Consider the following 24,191-nt stretch of genomic DNA (forward strand, 5'->3'; position numbering starts at 1 on the left):
CATAATATATTCGGTAATAAATTAAATTATTTTTCAATTTTTAGTGTTTGTGTATCGAAGTCGGTTTTTATTTTTTTTGTAAATTTTTTTTATTTCACAATTTTTAGTGGCCCCATGGAATTATGCTATGACTGGTTAAAAATCTACTGTTTACTAAGCTATTACACTGATCGCGAGCAATTTACTCTTATCCGTTGAGGAGTTCCAGTATCTATCTTTGAAGATGTTCATCAGATCTTCACCAAATTTAAATGGGGCCAACTTTGAAGTATACCCATTCAAACAAAAAAAGAATTTTCAAAATCGGTCCAGGCGTCTTCGAGTAATCGGGGAACATACATAAAAAATAAAAATAAAAAAAGATTCCGACGAATTGAGAACCTCCTCCTTTTTTTGAAGTCGGTTAAAAATTCATAAATAGAGTTTATAATTTAGTAGAAGTCATGTACAATTTTTAATACAGTATAAGTTGCTCTGATTATACAACCAACAAAATTATACAACACACAATTTTTTTAATTTTAAAATGTTATTTACGACACAAACTTATCCAATTTCCAATGATTAGTAATACTGATATTGATAAGAATATAATAGAATTACTTATTATTTAAGTAGCAGTATAATATTGCCATGTAGTGTGCAAAGTGAAAAGTATTACAATTTTTAAAATACAATAATTTAGTTTTAGTTACTTTTCACGCTCAAACATGGTGCTAATTTAGTTCATTACATTACCTACTAAATAAATATTTTTAGTCTATGCAACGAAAGTATGTATTAAAATCATGCCAGCCTTTTGATAGGTCTAATGTGTACGACTAAGTTAGCACCAATATAACAAAGTTCATCACATAATCCTAAGATGTATATGCCTTCAATTAAACCTGTTCAGGTTCTTTTTTTAACGGTTCACTCATAACTAAAGGTATATCCCCACCTACGTTCCTTGGCACCCACCCAACAGACTCCTCTTCCAACTTCTGTTTCTCTTCTTGTAGTCGCTCATATTCATCTATTTCTATTTGGTATTTAGGTGTGGTGATGCCAAAGAAACTGGCCAGTGATTCACCTGCATAATCAACTGCATAGAGGACTGACGAGCCAGATTTCAAAGCATAATGTGAAAGCCATGGGCCCCATGATAGGTTTTTCTGCAAAAAAAAAAAACAAATATGTTGGCTAGGTGTATGTTTGTTGGGTTTGAGGTACCTACCTACAAATAAAGAGAAAAGACCTTTGCACCAAAGGCTTAAGCCATGCCTACGGCAGAAATACAAGAGCTATAAAGAGTTAATTGTTATGAATTATTAGGAACAATAGACTGTTAACAAGAAACTAGAAAGACTAGAATGTGCTGGCAAGGTTGCACTAAACCTTGATTATTACTCACTGGATCTACTACGCTTTGTTCGGTTTCAGGAGCACTTTGCAATTCATTCACCTTTTCCTCCTCGATTTCTTCTTCAACCCCGTCGCTGAAGTGAATGACTTGTTTTGGTCTGTTTATAGTTACTTGTACTTCAGAATCTACACCTTCCATGATTTTTTAATTGGTGTTGCGCTACAATTTAACTAAAAATCTATCAAACTTCTATTTAAATCCTATGTGAAATCCTATGTAATTATATTTTATCGACAGAGTAGGTACGTTTTATCTTTGACTGAAATTAGAAAAAATTGTAAACAAACAATAGGGGCCAATTCTCTTGTACACAATTTCTAAACCTAAACTAAATTAACAGGTCTAAATTTAGTCTATCCTTTTCTGCAAGCAACATTGTGAAAGGGATAGCTATAGATTTAGACGTATCATTTTAGTTTAGTTTAGAGATTGTGTACAACGGAATTAGCCACACTGTGGCTTATGATTTATAAATAATAATTATAATTTCCAAAACTATAGAGTACCAAAGAGTACCTATGTAATCCACAGATGTAATCGTAGAGCAGAGAGAGTATAATGCTTGACACTTGACACTGAAACTTCTGCCAGCTCTAAAAGTTGAAATCAATAGGTATAGTAGATAATCTATGGTTGAAATCATGAAATACGTACCTAGATAGAGTAATAAAGGTAGATACAGTAACGTTTGCCACAGATAAAGTTACTAATGTAATAAACAGAGACGCAGCTAACCTATTTTTTGTCCCTTATCGTGTAACTAGTTTTTTTCAAGAATACATACAACTTACATACAAGAAGTTGCAAAACAAACTTTGAGAATTCATGGCGTAATTGTATTTCTCATGAGTTAGTTATTTACTTGTTTTCACTTAAAAAACGTATAATACAAATAATGTTGATCGGTTAATACAAATATTGACTACTAAACAATGGTAATAATTGTCGTGTTATTCATCGTTACGTCGTGCTATCGCTATCATACGCGGTTACACAGGACTTGCATCTACCTATTATTCTATCTACAGTGGTCACTTTTTTGTTTGTCAAGATGTATTTTGTACTTGAGATTTTTGGGCACGAGAATGGTTAAAACAGCGATATATTCACACATGAAAATTTACTGAAAGAAATATGGAGCTAAAATGGAACGTTTGTTTGACAAACATAGCCGTACACCGTTAGGTTAGGCATGTTTGACAAACAGACCGTAAATCAAATTTGACAAACACGTAGTTTGTTTGACAAACACGTGAAAAACGACCGCAGACGGTCAAGCATGTTTGTCAAAAACGTAAAATTTGACAAACATGCTTGACCGTGAGCGGGGCCTCTTAGGCAGGGGTTCACGGTTCACCAATACGATAAGAACAAAATCTTGTTTGACATGAATTTTTTAAACTGATTTTACAGCTCTGGATTCTAGCCTTTTTGAGCCTTTTGACATTAACTTTTTTAACTGATTTTACGGCTCTACATTCTAGCCTTTTGAGCCTTTTCTGAGTTTTGTTTGACATGAAATTATACGTACCGTAAAACGGGGTGAATAGGAACCGGGGTGTGAATAGGGACAAAACTGGGAATGAGATTTGAACGTAAAAATAATACCCAAAACAGCTTAGAATTTTGGTAGCATTGTTTTTCCCTATAGTAGAATATTTGATCTTTTATTTGGCATCACTGAACCAGAGACAAATTGACATTAAAATAACGAAAGCGTCATTGCAAAAACGTTGTTCAAAACACGCTAAGCCGTAGGTCTCAAAACTTTGTTTACTTTGACGCAGTACGAGAATAAAACAGTAGAAAAACTATTAGAAATCATTAAACATTTATCTAAGAGGCGTCACAAAAGCAGATTTGTCTAAATGTTACATATTTTTCTGTAAAAAAGAAAAAATTGGAAACCAAGTGGTTTTGGCTTTGCCATGGGGATTATAGGTACGGGAAAGGGGTGGATAGGAACGCTATACTTACTGAATTGGAACGAATCAAGGTTAAATAGGAACAGTAAGGTTTATATAGGGACAGGGCTGTCACTTTAAATATTTAATTAAATTGTTCAAAAAAATTCTTCCTTCTTGTGTAGTCGACTAGTAAAATTTAGTTAAATGGCATTTTACTGTTTAATATTGATAAATAAATAAATAAATAAAAATATTTTTTATTCAATTAAACTTTTACAAGTATAGGTAACTACACTACCTACTTGTAACAGTTTAATTAAATAAAAATATTTTTGAATCGTCAAACCACTGATTCGGAATGCCAGCAACCAGCAAGAAACTCGGCGGTTGCTTTTTTTTAAAGATTTGATACCTACTATGCCATGTATAATAACATTTGGTATGAAGATAACTATTAAGACATAGGCATCCGCTAAGAAAGGATTTTTGAAAACTCAACCCCTAAGGGGTTGAAATAGGGGTTTGAAATTTGTGTCGGACGAAGTCGCGAGCATAAGCTAGTTTTGTAATATTAGAGGATAGAGCTAACTTGTGTTTGACAACCCTAACCTTTTTTCCCTATTCACCCCTTTGCCATTCCGTTACACCCCGGATCAAGTATAAATAGGGATAGCATATATTTTGATTAAAATATACCAGTAATTTATCATTATTTTATATTTTTTGGATGTTTCCTTAGAATTCTTACAACCGGAGATGCTTACAAACAGTTAAAGCATCATAATTTGTACCAAAACATCCGTAAATTTCAATGCGAAGTTAGATTTCGTACCTATTCACCCCGTTTTACGGTAGTATCCCTATTAATCTGTGTTATACAGCTTTGAAATTCACCAAAACAAGAAGTTTAGATTCTGAAGTCTGAACTGAAAAACTAAAAGTTTACTAGTTAAAAGCCAATATTTAGACCGAATTTAGACCAATGAGCATTTGTATAAATTATGATATATTACAGTAGGTAAGTAGTTATAAAAAGGTTTCCAAAGCACTCTCACTTTCTGTTTCATTCATAAGTTAAGTTCTTAATCTTTATTTATAAAATACTTCTCTTTAAACTTGTTTTTTTAGCTTAGAAGAGAGTAGAAGAATACAATCATGGAAGGATTTTGTAGAAGTTGCCTAGTGAAATATGATGAGCCAACAGACCTAATACCATATACAGAAAAGAATAGGAGAATGTTTGTTTATGCAACAGGATTGCAGGTAGGTACCTTATTAATTTCTAATCAAAATCAAAGGTTCATTTTATAATAACTTGGTAATCATCATGATCAACCCATCGCCGGCTCACTACAGAGCACGGGTCTCCTCTCAGAGTGAGAATGGTTTTGAACATAGTCTACAACGCTGGCCAAGTGCGGATGGATTAGCAGACTTCACACATCTTTGAGAACATTATGGAGAACTCTCAGGCATGTAGCCCAACCTCCTATTAGAAGGCAGACATCCTAAAACTTGGTAATGATTAAGTGTAACTTTAAGGCTTGTGACATATTATCAGAAAGTTTCCCTCATTGGTTTAGTGGTGTTTGACTGCAGGTTACAAGGTCCTGGGTTTGATTCTTATATCAGATCAAAAATGTTTAGGTAATATCGAAACATTCTTCTGTTGAGAAATTCTCAGTACTAGCCTGCGGTTAGAAAGTTATTTTAGTGAAGTAGTTATTTTGCACAAATAATGATCAGTATTCCATACTAATATAATATTATGAATGTGAAGGGGTGTCTATTTTTTTTTTATTTATCACTTGGCAAACGCTTGACCACAATCACACCTGATGAAAAGTGATAATATGTGGCCTAAAATGGGACGCGTTTCTGTCTATTATTTTTTATTTTTTATGTAATTTCGGTGTACTTATATAGAACATACTAGCTGATGCCCGCGACTTAGTACGCGTGGATTTAGATTTTTTAAAATCCTTCAATCACGTCACAACAGAGCAACGAATCGACGTGATTTTTTGCATGGGTATATTTAAGATCTGGAAAGGGACATAGGCTACTTTTTATCCCAAAAATCAAAGAGTTCCCACGGGATTTTTAAGAACCTAAATCTACGCGTACGAAGTCGCTGGCATCAGCTAGTAAAGCAATAAACCAACAAACAAACACACTCACATTTATAATATGGGTACTGATTTAATTTCAGGCAAAGCGAAATGACATATTTACATTCCAACTCTGCAAGGAATGCCACCTCAACATGAAGGTGGCGTGTAACTTTAAAAAGACATCCAGGAACTCAGATAAGAAGTTTAAAAACTATTTGGCTATTAAAGAGGCTGGAGACAATGTAGACTTTTGCACATTTCTCAAAAACAATGATGAATCTCTTAAATTCAGGTATTTATTACATACTAGCTTATGCTTGCGACTTTGTCCGCATAGACTACACAAATTTCAAACCACTATCTCGCCCCTTTAGGGGTTGAATTTTCAAAAAAAAGCTTGTATGGGGACCAGTAGTGCCGCGACAGGACTGTGACAGCTGGTGACAGCACTGTCGCGGCAGCGCTGCTGCGTGCAGCGTGGTTCGGAATCATACCTTTAGTCACTTCGCTATACGTGTACACACAGCGCAGCCGCTGCCGGCGGCGGCTTCGTTAGGTAAGAGTCTGCGCGACAGAAAGAGAGGCTAGGCTTTCGGCTGCAGTGCTGTGCGAGTTCAATTGCACTTTATGGCATCGTAAGAAAAGTCGCTATATAATTAAACTAGCTTATTCCTGCGACTTCGTCCGCGTGGATTACACAACTTTCAAACCCACTTTTTGTCCCCTTAGCGGTTGAATTTTCAACAATCCTTTCTAAGCGGACGTCTACGTCGTAATAGCTATCTGCATACCCAAATTTCAGCCCGATCCGCCTGGTAGTTTGAGCTGTGCGTTGATAGATCAATCAGTCAGTCAGACAGTCACCTTTTCCTTTTATATATTTAGGAAGATGTCTTTGCGGCATGATACTTCTGTACCTGCAAGGTACTATTAAGTATTCTGTATGTTTATAGTATGGTTAAAACAATATTTAAGCAATATTTTGTAAATGCTTTCAGGCTTCCAATGTATAATGGTAGTAGCACACCAGCTAACAGGAACAAAGATGATGATAATGGTAAGTGACTATCCTTTATCTTGCTCAAAGGTGTGTAAAGTCTACCAATCCGCACATGGCCAGCGTGGTAGACTATGGCCAAACCCCTTCTCACTCTGAGAGGAGACCCGTGCTCTGTAGTGAGCCGGCGATGGGTTGATCATGATAATGATGATGCTCTTAACAACTAACCAGCTACCTCGTGTAAGATAATATTCCTTTATAAACTTTAGGAGGCGCGACTTAGCCTGTAAGTATTAAATAATTTAAGATTTGTTGGTTTGTAGGTTTGTCCTTCAATCACGTCTCAACGGAGCAAACTGGAGAGTGAAATAGGCTACTTTTATCCCGGAAAATCAAAGAGTTTCCACGGGATTTTTAGAAAACTAAATCCACGCGTATGTACTCGCGGGCATCAGCTAGTAATATCATAAACCTTTGTACCTTCCGTAACTGTTTGTTACTTCTTCAAGCCACAATGACTGTTACTGATTTAGCTGGGAATGGAGATAGCTTTTTTTATTCAGGTAGGTACAAGTTGACTGTGAAGTTCTTGACTGCAATCTCACCTGGTGGTAAGTAATGATGCAGTCTAACAGCCGTACTCAGAGTTGTTAATCGTTACTTAAGATTGAGTTAAAACGAAACAGATATATGTGAAAGATCTGTCTCGTTTTAACTAATCTTAAGTAACGATTAAGCGACTCTGAGTGCGGCAGTTAGACGGAAGCGCGCTAACCTGAAAGGGGTATGGCAGTTTTTATTAAACCCATGCCCCTTTTGTTTTTACACGGCGCGTAATACAAAAGAGCAGTATCTAGGGAAACTCGTAGTACATCCTGAAGAGGCTACTTTAATTCCAGTCAGGAAAGGGGTGTTGTACCTCACTCGGCGACAATCACAATGGATGGGACATGGTCATCGTGACCCAGAGACCCAAGTACCTGGACAGTCCTATTTTTCAACAAAACAAGCTGAATTAGGCATCATTTTCCTTTATTTTATTCATTTTCATTCATTTAGGTACTGTAATTTGTTTTCATACATAAGGAAATGGCTATTTGTATATACATGGTTTTTTTTTTAAAAGAATATTAGCCATGTTAAATGACTCATATTCCCCTTTCCTCTCCAACTAAGCGTGAAGCTTGTGCTAGGAGTAGGTACGACAATAGTGCAACGGGCGGGGTTTGAACCGTCGACCTTTCGGTTTTCAGTCCACTCCTTTACCAGTTGAGCTATTGAGGCTCTTCAGCAGGATAGCAGGAGTAAAAAAAAATCAGAAAACCGTGAATTGTGGTTACGTCACAAAAACCTGATGGTACGGAACCCTTCGTGTGCGAGCTCGACTCGCACTTGACCGTTTTTTTTTAGTTTAGGTAGTAGTCAGAAAAGGCATTCTAACCCTTAGACAACTAATTAGACCTTAGAATATTTATTTGCCTATTATTTAAAAGTAGTTGTAAAAGTTTTATTCTTCATATAAAAAACATTTTAATTACATTTTTTTAATAATTTTTTAGTGTTTACCTACACTTCAAGGAAATTACTAAATAATTTTAAATACATATCAAAAATTGCGTGACCGGCAGGAATCGAACCTGCATCTTCTGGAACCTGCATTTTAATTACAGAATCAACGTGCACAAGTATACAGAACTTCATGACAGATATCCTGAGAGTTGAGGAGATACCAGACATTGAGGCACGTATCATCAAAGAGGTGATTGAGGAAGAGGCAGACATACTGGAGGACTCACTAGACTCACACTGGCTACAGGATGACGTGTCTATGGATACAGATTTGAGATTGGATTTTAGGTAAAAATCCAAAGATATAGTATATTTTCTTTTAACCGCGATAGCGAGCAAACGAGCAGGCGTGTCACCTGATGTTAAGTGATTACCGCTGCCCATGAACATTTGCAGCACCAGAGGAACTGCTGTATTTTAAGCTGTCCGAGAAACCTATGCAATCATTATTACAATCACAATCGTTGCGATTGGCTGAATTTATGGCATCTTTTTGCAAAAATGAATTGTAGCCAATTGTGAGCGACCGTCAACCAATCAGAGATGATTGCGATTATGTGGCTGTCATTCTACCGCAATCGAGCAGCTGATGTCTCCCTGCGATTCCTCATTGCTGAGGCTCATGGACCTCTTTCTACACATAATGGTAGGTAATAGGCATCTTCTAAGCAAGGGCGCTACATCTTAGGCTGCATCATCACTTGCCACCCAGTTCTGATTGCAGCCAAACGCTTGTCTATAAATTAAAAAAAATGGTAGGAGCTTTCTAGATGTAAATGTAAGGAGAGCGCCATATCTGTCCTGACAAAACGCCATCCTCATGCCTTTTTCCGCACGTCCGCGGATTTTCGGCCTGTTCTGCAAATTGTGCGTCTGCCATTAAAAATCGACGCGACTAGTCCAATCAGTAACTTTTTATCAAACGTCAAAACGCGCGCTTAGTATGCGAGATTCTATGAAATACTGGAATGTGACGTCACATCATAATGACGTACTTTTTTAGTTTAATCGATAATTTAAATTGGTTATTACAACTGAAACTAACAAAGGGCGTGGATTTTACGTATTTTGGAAGACCCTCTATTTAATAATCACTGAGCAATAATTTATTTTTGATATAGTCAAATACCCAATTATTAAAATAGTTTATTTTTTATAGTTTCAGTCCATTTTCAACACCCCGGTCCACAATTAATGATGATCATTGCTACACACCAAAGAGATTGAACGATCCAATAGCCACAGATGAAAAAGAACATAATATAGCCATAAAACTAGAACCCGATAAAGAAAACCATGCAATCAATAATTTCAACGATAATATACCCAGACACTGTGATACCAAAGAAAATATCAAAGGTGGCGGAAAATGTGTTATTGATATGAATTTGGAAAACGCACTGAAAAATGACTCGGCAGAAAAAGTGATGTTGGATGATCTGCTCGCTACTCCCCCGGGTATGTATTATTAAAAAAAACCGGCCAAATGCGAGTCAGACTGGCGCACCGAGGGTTCCGTACGTCCGTCGTATATTTTTGACATTTTTCGACACGATAAATCAAAAACTATTATGCCTAAAAATAAATAAAAATCTGTTTTAGAATGTACAGGCAAAGAAATTTGAAAATACTAAGTAAATATTTCTTTGTTCATGAAAACATTCATTTTTTGTGATGCAGCCACGAATTTACGGTTTTCAGATTCCTTTACTTGTGCTATAAGACCTACTTACCTACCAAATTTCATAATTCTAGGTCAACGGGATTAAGGGTTTTCTTGACAGACACGACGGACAGACAGATAGACAGAGAAACAGGCAGGCAGACAATAAAGTGATCCGATAAGGGTTCCTTTTTTCCTTTAGGTACGGAACCCTAAAAACGTAACGAAAATTTTGAAGTGTTTGTCAATATTTCCAAGAACAAAACTTTATAGTTTCCTCACAATCTTTGTAATCGGTTTTTGAGTTGCCAAATGAGTTCATTTGACTATAATACTATTGGTTAGGACGTCCGCCTTTTAATCGGAGATCGGGGGTCCGATCCCGAGCACGCACCTCTAACTTTTCGGAGTTATGTGCGTTTTAAGTAATTAAATATCACTTGCTTTAACGGTGAAGGAAAACATCGTGAGGAAACCTGCATACCTGAGAAGTCTCCATAATGTTCTCAAAGGTGTGTAAAGTCTACTAATCCGCGCATGGCCAGCGTGGTAGACTATGGCCAAAACCCTTCTCATTCTGAGAGAAGACCCGTGCTCTGTAGTGAGCCGGCGATAGGTTGATCATGATGATGACCTGGCAGTCCAGTGTCACAACTAATAATATTTGTTTTAGTTTTCTTTTTAAATACAAAAAATATATTTGGTATATTCTTTCAGTAATTCCAAATATATCTGCACCATCTACGCCTCTAATAAACAGCATTCTCTTTGGTGATAAAATTGATACTAATATTGATAACAGATCGAAAAACGTGTACATGCCAACAGACATGATCAAAGAGTCAGAAATTGACGTGCTGTACGAATTGTTTAAAGCCGAAGACGGTGCGATTAAGGAAGAATATGTAGATTACGATGATATTTATATACCAGGAGATATTAATGAAAAGAATCACGAGAATGATTTAAGTATACCAGATTATGAGAAAAACGATTTAAATAGCCCTGATGAAAATCGAATTACAGAAAATATCGAAGAACCATCGTCACCAGTCGAGAATAAATACTGTTTAGAAAGGCACTATTGCAAAATTTGCGATAGAAAATTCAAAAATGTGGGGGCAATAAAAATTCATTTAAGGGCACGCCACAAAATTAAAATAGTGGCACCAAAACGCGTGCGTGGGAAAATGATTTGCGACTACTGTGGGAAAGTCTTCATGTCTTCCCAATATATTGTTAGGCATATAAAAAATCATATGGTATGTACTAATCCATACTTCCATACTATCCATACTATCCATACTAATATTATAAATGCGAAAGTGTGTCTGTCTGCTAGCTTTTCACGGCCCTACAGTTCAACCGATTTTGATGAAATTTGGTTCAAATCAAAAATTTCCCATTTTCACTAATTAAATCCACGCGAATACGCATGCGCTAATCCATTCTAATGTAATAAATGCGAAAGTGTGTCTGTCTGTCTGTCTATCTGTCTGTCTGTCTGTCTGCTAGCCTTTCACGGCCCATCTGTTCAACCGATTTTGACGAAATTTGGTACAAAGATAGCTTGCATCCCGGGGAAGAACATAGGCTACTTTTTATCCCGGAAAATCAAAGAGCTACCATGGGATTTTTAAAAACCTAAAACCACGCGGACGAAGTCGCGGACATCATCTAGTAATGTAATAAATTTTTTCACCATGAGAAAGCTACTTTATGCAGAAGTAACAGTAATAATTAGGTACAATATCTAACTTCACCCGAGTGAAGTCGGGGCGGATTTTAACTCTATGGGTCAACTGTCATGTCAAAAGTACGGTTCACCTTTTGGCTTTTATATAAGAAACTAAAATCGTACTTTTGACATGAAATTTGACAAAAAGTACATATGGCGCGTGAAGACTAGCTGCCGTACTCAGAGTCGCTAATCGTTACTTAAAATTGAGTTAAAATGAGACAGATTTATGTGAGAGATATAGCTCTGTCTCGTTTTAACTAAACTTAAGTAACGCAAGCGACTCTGAGTACGGCAGTAAGTGACTCTTTACACTAATTATTATTGCTGACTGAAGTCCATATTTGTTATTTGTAGGTATTTACTATTATAGTAATACCCACTCCAAAAATATAAATTTACACTTTCACATTTATAATATGTAGCTTAACTTAAAGTTAGGCTAATACCCGTGACTTCGTTGCTTGTGCTGTGACTCGGCTTGTATTTACAGTCGGCACTGATGTGAACTATAGCGCGAAGAAAATTGTCAGTGACGCCATCTAGTTAAAACAGATACAACTAATTAGGCTTGAATAAAGGTTCAGATTTTGTAAAAACCTAAGTCCACGCGGACGAAGTCGCCGGCATTATCTAGTATATTAAAATTTAGAAAAAATACATTTACATATTATAATATCGATGGACAACTCCCACTGAAGAGTTAAGTGTGTAATATGTTTATGTATATAACAAGTACTAGCTGATGCCCGCGAATTCGTCCGCATGGATTAAGATTTTTAAAAATCCCGTGAGAACTCTATGATTTTCCCGGGATAAAAAATAGCTTATGTCATTATACATATGTAAAAATCACGTCGATCCGTTGCTCCACCGCGACGTATTATTGAAGGACTAACCAACAAACAAACACACTTTCGCATTTATAATAATATGTGTAGTGAATAATAATAAGTTATGTTAGAGCTAGCGCGCACCACGGTGCGGTGAGTTGCAGTGCGTTTTAAAATCCGCAAATTTGAATTTCAATCTATCAAAATCCGGTGCGGAATTAATTCCGGAGTGCGCGCACATCTATGTATACTCTGATTTTTAATTCCGTGGAATTCTGACGTTGTCATTTTTATACATCAGGGGAGTTATTTGTATGAAAAACAGTGTGACCAGACCTGAAGTTCGATTTTACCCCAAATTACATTAAATCCCAATCAATATAAAAAGCCCTAAGACATAACGTCGCACTAAAATAGGGTGCAATCTTTAGCAATGGAAAGTGAAAACTGGCAGCAATGGGATCGTTTGATTTGAGGATGTAATCTTGACTTATATGTTGATCATTTCTAAGTTTATTTTTAGTTCCTTCTAATTATTTTAATCATCTTGATGTGCCTAAAAGTACACGCTTAGATTATGATTCAGGATTTTTAAAGAAATTCTTTCACAAAAACCAAAATCGGTTGATTTGTTCTCAAGTGATGATCTTACATACATGCGGCAATTGATTTATGTACTTAAATTTACCTATGTACAATATTTAAAGTTTTCTTCTTTGTGGGAATTGTTTTATCGGTAACATTAAGAAACGTCAGAATTCCACGGAATTAAAAATCAGACTATAGTTCTATAGTTCACAGATTTTGCGGAAAAAAAAACGTACGGAAATTTACCGTGGTGCGCGCTAGCTCTTAAAGTGGTCGATCATTATTTGTTCCAGAATCCGGATCAATATGAATGCGAACACTGTCCTCTGTCATTTAGAACTAAAACAGGATTGAAGTCACATAGATCCACACACGGGATTGTTAGTCAAAGAAAACAAAAATGTGGGGTAAGTGTTGACTAAAAACCTGTGGATTGTTAGTCAGAGAAAACAAAAATGTGGGGTAAGTGTTGACTAAAAACCTGTGGATTGTTAGTCAAAGAAAACAAAAATGTTGGGTAAGTTCGTAATTTTGAGTGTATTTATTCTCCGAGCTAGAACATCGCAATAAACCGTGAAAGAAAAACCTAAAAAAGTTCGTTATTTTTATTTATTCAGACACAAGTTACCCCTTGACTGCAATCTTACCTGGTGGTAAGTGATGGTGCAGTTAGTTACGAGAACGCCAAATCGCTTGGCGGCACGGCGGCAATATTATGTATAATAGGTATACTGTATAATGTAGATATTTTTTGTAATTTAATTTATTTTTTTCGAAAATTTCAGAAGTACGTATGCAATGTGTGCGGCTCAGCGCAATCAAGCTCATCGAACTATAAAATCCACTTGCGGCGCCACGCCAACGAATACAGCCAATCGTGTAAGCTCTGCGGGAAGGGGTTCTATAGGACTTCCGACTTGGAAACGCATATGAGGTGAGAATCAATACACCATACAAATTCATTGACTCTAACTATATTCTCTCATCATCATCATCATCATCATCAACCGACAGACGTCCACTGCTGGACATAGGTCTCTTGTAGGGACTTCCACACGCCACGGTCTTGCGCCGCCTGAATCCAGCGCAGTCGTCCGTCCACCAGGTGCGAGGTCGCCATTCCAGCACCTTGGAACCCCAACGTCTATCGGTTTTACGAACTATGTACCCTGCCCATTGCCACTTCAGCTTCGCAACCCGTTGAGCTATGTCGGTTACTCTAGTTCTCCTGCGGACCTCCTCATTTCTGATTGGATCATGTAGAGAAACTCCCAAGCATAGCTCTCTCCATCGCCCGCTGAGTGACTCTGAGTTTTCTTATGACACCTATAGTTAGCGCTCTGCGCTATGTGCTCTGCCCATTGCCAATTCAGCTTCGCAACTATATATACTGGGTGTAACCAGAACGCTAACAAAAACTTAGCGTTCTTGTTATACTACCTAAACACAATCCAATACCAATAACAATTTGCCTCATTTTGTAATTTTAGTGATTTAGTATTTTTCAAACCCGCAATGCTTAGCGTGCAAAACTCGGGTCAATGCCCCGCCTACGCGGCATTGACTCCGAGTGGCCTACTTACGCAACGTTCGTTGACTTCTAGCGTCAGTCAGATGTTTTATTTGGTTTATCGTGAAATTTGACAAAATATTGGATTTTTTTCGCGTTTTTTTTGAGTTTTTTTTTGTGGTATATCACTGATCATTAGTAGATACTTACTATGCGTTCTGGTTACACTCTGTATATACTCTATCCACGGATCTGTTACGTAAACCCCTATAAATGACAGAGAACAAAAATCTCAGTGGGCATGACACAAACATGTTTTCAAAAAAACATTCGAAATTCAATTCGAAAACATAGTTTCGTTTGTGATTGGTTGGTGTCTCAAAATGGTGAACGCGCACTGAGATTTTTGTATATCATTTGTATGAAATTACATAACAGAGAGAGCAATATACTAACTTATTTCCTTGTATTCCTTGTGTCCTTTCCTTCCTTTTCCTTCTTCCTTTCTTTCATAGTTGAGCTATGTCAGTAACTAATTCTCCCACGAATCTCCTCATTTTTGTGAAATATTGTTACCAAATCTTTTTCTGCAGAATTCATACCGGAGAGCGTCCTTATGGATGCATGTTTTGTCCGCAAAGATTCGCGAGGCAGGACACTCTCAATAGGCACATAAAATGTCATACAGGTAAAGTACGCTTTCTTAACATTTTCTTAAGTGAATTCAATAGGTAAACGGATTACTAAGAATCTGCTGTCCGTCCGTCTGTCTGTCAGCGGGCTGTATCTCGTAAACACTAATAGGTAGTTTTTTTTACAGAATATGTATTTCTGTTGCCACTATAACAACAAAAAGTAAAAATTTCAAAATGGTCGTCATGTAGCTTTTAAAAATTAAGTGTTCGATGGTACGGAACCCTATGTGTGCGTATCCGATTCGCACTTAGCCGTTTTTTTATATAATACTAGCTTATGCTCGCGACTTCGTCCGCGTGGACTACACAAATTTAATTTCAAACCACTATTTCACCCCCTTAGGGGTTGAATTTTCAAAAATCCTTTCTTAGCGGATGCTTACCTCATAATAGCTATCTGCATGCCAAATTTCAGCCCGATCCGTCCAGTAGTTTGAGCTGTACGTTGATAGATCAGTCAGTCAGTCAGTCACTTTTTCATTTTATATATTTAGATGTGCACCGTCTTCTCCGAGGTTTCTGGATAGAGTTGCAATTTTTTTCGATAATAATTTTTTTTGTTGTTCTAGGTGAAAAGCCATATCATTGTACATTTTGTAACGACAATTTCGTAAACGCTGCCGTTTTGAAGAAACACCAAACGACATCCAAGACTTGCCTTGAAAATCAGATGGAAGCTTCGAAATCGAATTCCACGAGGAAAGTTACTGTGTATTATGCAGAAATTTCTGATATTGCTGATGTAACGAATACTACGGAAAATTTTGTGTCCTCTTGAAGGAAATAGTATTTCATTCACTTGATTGAAAAGTTATGTAATATGCAAGGAGTAATTAGTTATTCCGGCGCGGACGAAATCGAAGATTACCCTGGGTGACCAATCAAACATCAATGTTTGATTGGTGCTATGCTGTTTTAGGGTTCTGTACGGACCGTACCTCAAAAGGAAAAACGGAATCCTTATAGGATCACTTTATTGTCTGTCTGTCTATCAAAAAACCTACAGGGTTACTAAACTACATTTTCAATTTTCGAAAGAAGATTACTATATCAAGTGGTATCCCGTATCATGTGAAAAGGCCTTCACCTGTGCGTTCTAAAATAGATTTTTATGTATCATAGTTTTTGAATTAGCGTGCTAAATGTCGAAAAAATACGACTGTAGTCCGGAACCCTCGGCTCGCAAGCCTGACTCACACTTGGCCGTTTTTTTTCTACAAACTGTTACACCACGCTGCCACAGCAAAACATTGAGCTGCGCGATGTGCTGTGCGACTGCGACATGCATGCAACAACAAGTGCAAGCGAGATAGACAGAAGACTGAACGAGATGGGTAATGAGCCAGCACGTATCGCGTGATCCTTGCTTTGTTTCAAACACAGCACAGCCGTACAAAGCGCAGTTTATTTGTATCTCCATTATAATCAAGAGCGAAAGAATATAGCAGAGCACAGCGCAGCTAAGGGCTGTGTTGATTGGTCACCCCCGCCGGGTTTACTTGTCATCAATGAAAAATTGTAATAAAAGATTTTTTGAAATAATAACACGTTTTTAATTAATATCATTTTATTTCTCTGTACAAAATTATTTCATCTAATAACTTACGGCTCCATAAGAATAGTGTCTTATTACAATCAAGGCATAGGGGCTGATCATTTAGCTAGTTAATAGTAATACCTACTAACAGTAACAGTCTATAGCAGGGTACTCACTAGCCGTGTAGCATGTAACGTATCTGATACTGTATCAACCTGTACCCGTAGTATAAGATTTTACGTCTCACCAAACGTTGCTAGAATTCGAGAGGCGAAACACTTCTGCGTTATAGTAAACTGGATCTTAAGTGCTGCCTAATTTTAAAGCTCAAGTTTGTCTACACATCTACAGCCAGCGCTCCAAGCGGAAACGTTGCGAAATTAAAATCAGTGGCATTGAATTTTTGACCGGGCGGCGGGTCACTGCGAACTTACTGCGCCCCACGCGCGAGCGGCTCGCGGCGAGCTCGTGCTACGTACTCACTTGATACAGTATCAGATACGTTACGTGCTACACGGCTAGGTGAGTACCCTGCTTATGGTTAGAAATGTGAAGTACCCTTTTTCCAAACTCGCTGTAAGTTCTACTAAGGCTGCGATAACACCAAGTTTTACTCGCGTAAGTAACTTACGTGATTAATTGACAATTTTACTATTGTTAACGTACCTACTTATAAGTGTTTACATTTGTAAAATCGTAAGTTAGTGATGTAAGCTACTTACGTAAAACTTACAGGTGTATCCGCCTGAATATAAATTATGATCTGAAGAACATTACAAAAATTAAAAAATATTAGGTAATCTTACATAGCTTAGTAATCAGAATAGAATAGGACAGTCAGTGTGTACTGTAGTACTACTCTAGTAGTCCAGTCAATTTAGCTCAAAAAATAGGGGTAAAGGTTACTATAATTCTAAGAAAAAGTATTTTACCTAATCAATAAAAATAAATAACATTATTTCTAACATGGAATCTAAAATGGAAGTTTCATCGTATTCAACAAAATGATAAAATAACAAAATTAAATTTTTAAAGTAATTGATTTTGACGACATATTTTAACAATCCCTCAATCTAGTAAGTGCCTAAGTTCACATTGGTTCAACGTCTTCGATGGCCTACGCACTAGGCAAATGTGTACACTGTACCTACAGGGTTACTTTTTACATTAGCAGCGAATCGAACTCAATTTCTAAAATTTTACATAGCATATTGATCTCTATGTCCAACTACGTAAAGTACAAACTCGCGCAAAAAATGTCACGAGAATTCTCGTTTAAAAACAAATTCGCGACAATTTTGAGCATTATCACGAATTTTTTTTAATAGTACGTAACAGTGATTGCAAAGTAAGTAGTCCCATTTACAGACCGTTCACTATAACTTGTCTCCTGCCGTCATGTTGGCACCATTGCTTTGTTGGCGTTATTCCTTCTAAGGAACACAGGAGTTCTAACACTGGGTTTATTATTGTGTGATTTGCAATGGCGCCAACATGACGTCAGGGGGCAAGCTCGTGCTCGCGTTTATGTAGATCATGCTTAAAGTTAGTCCTGTCACGGTCGCCACTAAGTTAATACATTAGTAGTAATTGGAACTAACACTGAAGAGTCGATTAGCAGATCTTCTAACTTCAGATAAGTATAATGAAACGATCGTATTCTGCAGGGGATTGTGTTAGTTTTTTTGATAGTTCTTATGTACAATTTGTTGACCATAGACTAACTTTAGGCACGATCTACTTAAAAGTCACGATAGGCCGCGAACGCACTATTTTATTTATTTAACCAACTTAATATTTAGCGTTGACAGTAATAATTACTTTATTACTTCTCATGCTCGTAAAGTTCTTTATGCTGGCTGTAAGCTTTATGTAACTGTAAAGGACTGGACTGAAAACCGAAAGGTCTATTGTTCGAAAGGACTATTGTCGTACCTACTCCTAGCACACGGTTTACGCTTAGTTGGAGAGGAAAGGGGAATATTAGTCATTTAAAATGGCTAATATTCTTTTAAAAAAATAATATTAGTTTTATTTAATCGCAATCGAAGTGAAAAACTGAGTGTATATTAACTCGGTCATAAAACGAATTTTATTATCGACTTAAATATCTGCCATCGCCTGCGGCTCAGGTAGATAAACGTCTCGGATAAAAAGGCTTGTTTTATGCCCTTTTTGTACAATCTACTCATAGCTGTAAAATGCATAACGTTTTTTTCTTGATTTAAATCAAAAGTTTCAACATATAGAATCATAAGATAAAATCTCACCAATTATATTACACAATATTTTATACCTAACCATAATCAAGTAACACACTATACACAACGGTATCAAACCAGTACAACAAATTATGAAATAGATTTTAAATTATACTTACGTTAAAAAAAACTAAAATTTTGACGGAAATGCTAATTGAATGTGTAACTTTCGAAAGTCACTTCAGAGAAAACACAAGCGAGTTTGATTTTACAGAACTCCTTAATTGTAATACTGAATATAAGATAATTTACAGGGTGTAACCAGAACGCTAGTAAAAACAAAGACAGGTGATAGTTCTGATTTTTTTCGCGTTTTTTTTGTGGTATCAGTAATCATCGGTAAATAGTAACTAGAACGCTAGCAAAAACGAGAACAGGTGATAGCACCTGTTCTCGTTTTTACTAGCGTTCTGGTTACACCATATATGTATGTATTTGTTAATAATTTTAGCATTAATTAGCATTTTCATCAAAGTTGTATAGACAAAATTCAGATGGTCAATAAATATCCCTTTGATTGGTTTATTGATTGTCTGAATATATTTTAACAATATTATTACAATAACATTATTTATAACCAATCTGTACAAACTGCTTATCTCTATTATAATTTCGTGTCACTCTCTTGTTTCCTACACTTTAACTCAGCACCGTTTCATGAACATCACGTCCCACAGTTTAAAATCTAATTACCGATTACTGAAATGCTTCTTAATAATATTTGAGAGCATTTTAAATATTGCTACGTACAGAAACTAGATGTCGCCACAGGTTTTTCAACCTCTAGCCATAGATACTGAATCGCGCTAGCAAAGTTTTTTGAATATCGAGACCGCCACACATGAAATGTCGTAAATCGTAATCGAATTGTAGTTATTGTATTTTAGAATGAAAAATTGAAAACCTAATTGGCATTTTTTTGAGTATCACATTAGACGGTCAACGCAACAGCAGGTCGACTGCGGAAATCTGTATCAATCATTATTACATACTGTAACAGAAGACGGTAGGACATTTGACACGATCGTTATCCGTCAGCCAATCAGCCAATCACAACAATTGCGATTGTAATAATGATTGATGCAGGTTTCCCGCAATCGAGGTGCAGTATTCAGGTTTTTGAAGTTTATTGTACGAACAAATGTCCCAATGTCAATATCACGAAACATGACACAACACAAAAAACTTAAGGTGTCCTTAAATTAAAAGCATTTCAGTATTTGGTGTAAATTGTCTATAGTCTCTTTAACTAAGATCTTTGTCCTTTAGGCCGATGGCTGGTCACTATGCAGTTATCGGCCAACTGGAGTCGCATTGAGGTATTCTCGTTCCGCAGCTCGGTTAGTTCTTTGTTTAGTCTTAATATTTCTAGTACTAGTTTGTCGTTGTCCACCTCCAGCTTTTCTAACCTGTTGAATGAGTTGAATGTTGTTAGAGCCAACAAAAGACACAAGACACAAGAGCGTAGTTATAAATCAAAAGATGAAAAGGCCACTTGTTGCTTCATCTCCTCCATCTACTGTTTTCTTTATACAAATTTTACCTTCTGCTAAAGTAAATAAAGCCAAGTTTCAATTTCAATAACACTGTAGCTGATGCATCCTACATAGAAATGTAGGATGCGTCAGCTGCAGTGTTGATAAAGTTTGCTTGCTTGATAAAGTTGGCGATTACGGCAAGTAAAGAACTGCGAGAGACATAGAATGCTGTAATGGTAGAAGGTTAAGACCTCAGTTCGAGCTCATCAAATTAAAAAAAATCAGGCATCCCCCCCCACTCCAAAGAGTACGGATAAGATGCTTCGCCGCCCTTGCTGGCGGAGTCGGGCAGGCCAGAGTGCGGGATCTCTGAGGTAGGGAGGCAGTAGAGCTTACTTCTTCTGCTTCTCGGTGAGCTTGGTGATGTGGTCGCAGGCCTTGGTGCCGCCGTTGCTGGCGGAGTCGGGCAGGCCGGAGTGTGGGATGTCTGAGGTAGGGAGACAGTATAGCTTACTTCTTCTGCTTCTCGGTGAGCTCGGTGAATTGGTCGCAGGCCTAGGTGCCGCCGTTGCTGGCGGAGTCGGGCAGGCCGGAGTGTGGGATGTCTGAGGTAGGGAGACAGTATAGCTTACTTCTTCTGCTTCTCGGTGAGCTCGGTGAATTGGTCGCAGGCCTAGGTGCCGCCGTTGCTGGCGGAGTCGGGCAGGCCGGAGTGCGGGATGTCTGAGGTAGGGAGGCAGTATAGCTTACTTCTTCTGCTTCTCGGTGAGCTCGGTGATGTGGTCGCAGGCCTTGGCGAGGATGCCGCCCTTGCTGGCGGAGTCGGGAAGGCCGGAGTGCGGGATGAGCGCGGCCAGCTTGCCGATCCAAGTGTTGATCTTGTCCCTGCGACGCCTCTCCACTTCATTGTGGGTCGCTCTTCTTTTGTCGTCTCTCTGCAATAATTATTTATGTTGTAAGCGCGCAAAGTAGAAATTTAAAGTCGAGACGCAAATTTCTAGCTGGAGTCGAGTTTTAGGTAAATAGTTTAATTTTCAATGCGCACAACATTGAAAATTAAACTAAAATGACAGATCTAAATGTATAAGTAACTATCTCCTTCATAGAGTTTAGATGCACAACATTAGAACACAAAATGCCAAAACTAACTTGAGGTTGTTAACATGTGTCAACCCAACAATATTGAGGTTCGAAATAATAATTTTAAATACCTTTTTTGTAATCGTTTTTTCTATTTGCGGTGACCTCCTTATGACTTTCTTTTGTGGTGCAGTGGTTCCATACACTTGCACTGGATTACTTATCACATAGAACTCTCCACTAGGTAACCCTGCAAGAATATAAAATCTACTGAGTTTCTTGCAGTGGCAATGGACAGGACACATTGTTCGGAAAACAGATAGACGTTGTAGTCCTAAGGTGCTGGAATGGCGACCTCACACTGGAAAGCGCAGCGTTGGAAGACTCTCTACTAGGTGGACAGACGACATCAAATGAGCAGAGAGCCACTGTATACAGGCAGCGCAAGGCCATGGCTTGTGGAAGAAGGATGAGAGACCGGGACGTCTATCGGTTGTTGATGATGATTATATTATGTCGAATCGTAAAAGAATATCTTGATCCTTGGCCTCGATTGTAGAATGACAGCTAAAATGTCACGATCGCTATCACCTCTGATTGGTTGACGATCGCTCACTATTGGCCACAATGCATTGTTGCAACAAGAATCGCACAAATTCAGCCAATCACAACAATTGAGATTGTAATAATGATTGATGCAGGTTTTACGAAATCGACTTACTGGTTAGGAAAAACAATTAAAATACGTACCATTTGTAGGAGAATGCGTGGACATTCTGGTGGAAGATTCCTCCTCCGGTATTTGTACCAGCTTGTATGCCACAGTCCCAGCTGAAAAAGAAGGCATTTTGTACAGGAGGTTCAAAATTCAACAAACAATATCAGGATGGAATTAAACTTTAATTCCATCCCAACATTGTTTGTTAAAATTCTTCATTAAATTAATCATATAACTTACATAAATCAGTATCGTAGTTGACTGATAGATGATATAAAGCGTAAACCTAGAAGCCTATGAAAGTTCGAATATTGTTCTCTAGATCTATCCAGTAGTTTGAGCTGTGCATTGATCAGTCAATCAGTCAGTCAGTCAGCTTTTCCTTTTATATATTATATTGATAAATAACTGATTAATAAAAATCTTTTTATTACAAATGCAAATATGGTTTTATTAACATAGGTTTATAATTAACCTCTCTGTGACTATTTCCACACAACATTTTAGTGCTGGTGTGGCACTTATCATCCTCATCAAGATCAACTTATCCCGGGTGTCATTTCATAATGAGAAGGGTTTGGCCATAGTCTACCACCCTGGCAAGTGCGGATTGACACTAATCAAAGCCATCAACCAAAATAAGAACTTCACAGCTGTCAATGTGTGTCAAAATAGGATGAAGCATTGCAAGGGTTAATATTTTTATCAATATACATACACTCACTTATATCTTTGAAGCAATAAGTTGAGTTTTCATCCTCGGTTCCATCTAAAATAGGCTGGGCAATTATTTGAGAAGATCTCCCACAGTCTGTGCTCTCTGAAAATAATAATTATTATACATAATTCAATTTACTCATTACCTCTTGGCCTAATTTAATAACAAACCTAATTACTGTATAATATGGAATGAAACCAATTAACTACCGATATTGTTAAGTATACCCTACATATTATTATTCATATTGATTATTATCGACCAAAACAGATAGGTACTAAGTAAATATTTAGGAAAGCATGTTTGCAAGTTTAATGGTGTGATAATAAGTAATTATTTGAAAACGAACTACAATAGCTTACCGTATGCTTCTCCACCAACCAACCCCAGGATATGGTCGTTATCTCCACTGTAAATAATAGCAAATAAAACTTAAATGCTTTCAAACGAAAATAACAAGAAAAACATTAGCCAAATTGCAAAACTATTAGTCAGTCCTCGTTGGCAGTCTAGATAAACGTTATTATGTAACACTTGTTCGACATAAAGGTAATTTCAGGTAATCGTTGTAATTTACCTGCTATCAAGAGAGTTTTCGAGTATGTCAATTTCCACTTTGGCCATTGCGCGTAATTATTTTTGAATTTTCTAAAGTTGATCACGGGAACAAAATAAAGTGGTCATGTGATGAAATCATAGACAACTTGACACAGATTTCTCAAAAAGGAATCGTGTCGTTGATGGTCCGTTGTCACTAGTCATGGACAAAAGATTTTCTTTTCTTCTTTTTTATATTTAAAAATAACACCTACATGATTTTTAAATCACATTTTTTATTTTAGTATTTTTGAATATTTATTCAAAACTAAGTCGGGATAAAAATTTATTAAATATAATATAATAATTTTATTATTACACGTCAATTTTATGATTTCGCCCTCTATCGAGGAGGGGCTAAAACTTTCAATAGTTTAAAAAGTATACCGCTAGAGTACGCTACTCACTAAATGTGTGTGTTATCTATGGTTTATGAAGCCTGAAATGCCTGAATCTGAAAGCTTGCCTGAAAGGCTCACTCAAACAAAAGTCGATGTAGTCTACGGGTCTACGGGTTAAAAACTTATAGAGAGTGAGCCCGTTATTTTATACAAGCTGAAAGTTTCTCTGCGTATTGTCCCCAGTCCAACTCAAGGAGGAACGATCAGCGACTATGAAGTTTGGATCATGATGGCTTTGGGAGAAGGTCGCAAAGGTGTAAAAGCATAGTCCAATTTTGTTATATTTTCTTCAGAATAGTATTAGGAATCACGTCATTCACTTTGGCAACTCCTGCCAGGCACCCTTTTAGGCGCCATCTCCACGCGTGGGATCGAGAAT

The 24,191-nt window shown here is 37.2% G+C and overlaps 3 protein-coding genes across 4 annotated transcripts; 1 reads left to right on the forward strand and 2 right to left on the reverse strand.

Moving 5' to 3' along the window:
• Positions 1–812: 812 nt before the first annotated feature.
• Positions 813–1,690, reverse strand: LOC117989443 (protein FAM177A1). Its single transcript, XM_034976797.2, has 2 exons — positions 1,394–1,690; positions 813–1,154 (listed from the first exon to the last, which is right to left on the reverse strand). The coding sequence occupies exons 1-2, from the start codon at positions 1,541–1,543 to the stop codon at positions 882–884; spliced, it is 423 nt and encodes a 140-aa protein (XP_034832688.1). The 5' UTR covers positions 1,544–1,690; the 3' UTR covers positions 813–881.
• A 2,495-nt stretch (positions 1,691–4,185) lies between these two features.
• On the forward strand, positions 4,186–16,576 carry LOC117989442 (uncharacterized). The gene is made up of 11 exons (XM_034976796.2): positions 4,186–4,326; positions 4,441–4,575; positions 5,525–5,718; positions 6,425–6,483; positions 8,097–8,283; positions 9,155–9,453; positions 10,376–10,920; positions 13,111–13,224; positions 13,603–13,751; positions 14,921–15,015; positions 15,592–16,576. The coding sequence occupies exons 2-11, from the start codon at positions 4,468–4,470 to the stop codon at positions 15,798–15,800; spliced, it is 1,959 nt and encodes a 652-aa protein (XP_034832687.1). The 5' UTR covers positions 4,186–4,326; positions 4,441–4,467; the 3' UTR covers positions 15,801–16,576.
• Positions 16,577–18,535: 1,959 nt separating this feature from the next.
• Usf lies at positions 18,536–23,521 on the reverse strand. Of its 2 annotated transcripts, none has more exons than XM_034976687.2 (7): positions 23,392–23,521; positions 23,177–23,223; positions 22,821–22,916; positions 22,129–22,209; positions 21,510–21,628; positions 21,049–21,233; positions 18,536–20,229 (listed from the first exon to the last, which is right to left on the reverse strand). In XM_034976687.2, the coding sequence occupies exons 1-7, from the start codon at positions 23,436–23,438 to the stop codon at positions 20,070–20,072; spliced, it is 735 nt and encodes a 244-aa protein (XP_034832578.1). In that variant the 5' UTR covers positions 23,439–23,521; the 3' UTR covers positions 18,536–20,069. The 2 variants fall into 2 exon arrangements, with proteins under 2 accessions (XP_034832578.1, XP_034832577.1); XM_034976686.2 differs by having other exon boundaries at positions 22,815–22,916.
• Between the last annotated feature and the right edge of the window lie 670 nt (positions 23,522–24,191).

The sequence above is a fragment of the Maniola hyperantus genome, chromosome 16 (genome assembly GCF_902806685.2).
Source record: "Maniola hyperantus chromosome 16, iAphHyp1.2, whole genome shotgun sequence".
NCBI classification, from domain to species: Eukaryota; Metazoa; Arthropoda; class Insecta; order Lepidoptera; family Nymphalidae; genus Maniola; species Maniola hyperantus.